This window comes from Vigna unguiculata, chromosome 10 (genome assembly GCF_037176805.1).
Source record: "Vigna unguiculata cultivar grain cowpea cultivar isolate G323 ecotype 2 chromosome 10, ASM3717680v1, whole genome shotgun sequence".
In the NCBI taxonomy this organism is placed as follows: Eukaryota; Viridiplantae; Streptophyta; class Magnoliopsida; order Fabales; family Fabaceae; genus Vigna; species Vigna unguiculata.
Window position 1 is genome coordinate 30,934,303 of NC_140801.1, and position 1,975 is coordinate 30,936,277.

General features: G+C 49.4%; 2 protein-coding genes across 2 annotated transcripts; both read right to left on the bottom strand.

Moving 5' to 3' along the window:
* Window positions 1-316: 316 nt before the first annotated feature.
* LOC114165356 (uncharacterized) lies at window positions 317-781 on the bottom strand. The gene has a single exon (XM_028050000.1). It carries the CDS (start codon window positions 779-781, stop codon window positions 317-319), a length of 465 nt encoding a protein of 154 aa, XP_027905801.1.
* Window positions 782-1,147: 366 nt separating this feature from the next.
* Window positions 1,148-1,567, bottom strand: LOC146882373 (uncharacterized). The gene is made up of 2 exons (XM_085667376.1): window positions 1,440-1,567; window positions 1,148-1,382 (listed from the first exon to the last, which is right to left on the bottom strand). Exons 1-2 carry the CDS (start codon window positions 1,565-1,567, stop codon window positions 1,148-1,150), a joined length of 363 nt encoding a protein of 120 aa, XP_085523502.1.
* Between the last annotated feature and the right edge of the window lie 408 nt (window positions 1,568-1,975).

Consider the following 1,975-nt stretch of genomic DNA (forward strand, 5'->3'; position numbering starts at 1 on the left):
TCAACTTGTTCAACTAACGATAGTCCACACATAGTCTTGAACCACCATCCTTTTTCTTAACTAACAAAACTGGAGCTCCCCACAGCGAAGCACTAGGCCGTATAAACTGTTTCTCTAACAACCCTTCTATTTGTTTCTTCAACTCCACTAACTCCGTCGGAGCCATACGATAAGGGGCTATTGATATTGGACCCGCTCTTGGTACCAGATCAATGGAGAACTCAACTTCTCTCCTCGGAGGCAACCTTAGTACTTCCTCCGGAAATACATCCTCGAACTCCCGCACCACCGGTATCACTATTATCCTTTCCTCTTTCTAAACCTTCAACTGAGCAAAAATCTTGTAGCACAGCGCACCATCTCGGATCTCCTTCAAAACACCCTGAAAAGACATAAACTCAGGCTCCTCTGAGTCGAAAAACAACAGCTTCTTCTCCCGACAGTCTATGAGGACGCGATTGGCAGAGAGCCAATCCATCCCTAGAATCACATCCAAGCCTTGTAGAGGTAGGCATATCAGGTTAACTTTAAACATGCGCCCCTCTACCTCTACTGGACACCTAGCACACACGAACGATGTCCTGACCAACCCAGATGCCGGCGTAGATACCACAAGATCAAATTGTAGCTCACAAACCGGCAGAATCAACTCTTGCACACAAGACTCTAACACAAAAGAGTGTGTCGCTCCAGAATCATATAGCACACATCGGGGTTTTCCCGCAATCATACAACATCCAACAACTAGGTTACCTGAGTCTGTCGCCTCTGCTCCGGTCATAGCATATACTCTACCTGCTTCTTAAGGCCTGCTGCCTCCTCTCCCCTGACAAGTCTGAACTGGAGTCTGAGCCGGGGGCCTCGTCGTAGTCCCTCTAGATGAGGGACAATCCTTGATGAAATGCCCCATCTTCCCACAGCCATGACACCTCCGTGTACCAGTCAACTGCGGACATGCACTCCTCAGGTGCGATCCAATACACTAAAAGCACCTAGGTACTAATGACTGCTGAGATGATAACCCTCTAGCCATCTGAGGTTGCGGCCTAGAATAGGGTTTCTTCCTCTCCTCAACTCTAGGTCTAGACCCATACGATCCACCGACCTTTTGTCGCTGACTTTGTTGGGCCTCTACCTCAGCCTTCATTCATTCCATAACACGAGCTCTCTCGACCAAAGTTGCAAAGTCCTTGATGGAGAGTGGAGCCACCATCAATCTGATATCTCCCCGAAGGCCATTTTCAAACTTCCTGCATCGCCACTCTTCATCTAGTGGCATGGTGTAGAAACGCCCCAAATGCTTGAACCTCTCGATGTATTCGGCCACAGATTTGTCTCCCTGGGTTAGCTGAAGGAATTCCACCTCCTTAGCGTATCTCACGCTATTTAGGAAGTATTCAAACAGAAACTTCCTCTTGAATGCCTTCCAAGTAACCTACTCATGCTTCTCCTCCATGATCAGCCTCATGCTGGCCCACCAATGCTCAGCCTCTCCTGTGAGCATATAGACAGTGAAAGCAAGCCTGCTCTTATCTAGGCACCTCTTAGCATCAAAGATGCACTCCATGTCTTTCATCCATTGGTCCGCCTGGTCGGGACTTGTCTTGCCATCAAACTTAGCCGGCTGATATTTCAAGAAGTCTTCCAAGCTCCATTCAGGGGTGGAGGTTGGGGGTGAGGACCGTACACAGGAGCACCAACAATGTTTTCCTCCAACTAACGGAGAGCCTCCATATGCTACCTCTGAGCAGCCTCAGATGCCAGCCTCGCAGCCTCCATCTATTGCATCACCATCTGTTGCTGCTCAAGAGAGGCTTGCTGGCGCTGCATAGACACCTCATGCTGCTGCATCATGGCATTGCTCTATTGTGTTAAGGTTGCAGCCATAGCCTCAATCGCTCTTGCGAGGTCTTGCCTATCGCCCTGAGGGGGTGGAGGAGGAGTCACTCGTGGGGTGTCATATCACTAGACACAC

Bases quoted from the DNA above. Each gene is read 5' to 3' on its own strand.
- LOC114165356 (XM_028050000.1), bottom strand. From the start codon at position 781: ATGACCGGAGCAGAGGCGACAGACTCAGGTAACCTAGTTGTTGGATGT.
- LOC146882373 (XM_085667376.1), bottom strand. From the start codon at position 1,567: ATGGAGTGCATCTTTGATGCTAAGAGGTGCCTAGATAAGAGCAGGCTT. The intron at 1,383-1,439 runs GTAGGTTACTTG...CTTCCTAAATAG, and splicing joins ATCATGGAGGAGAAGCATGA to CGTGAGATACGCTAAGGAGG.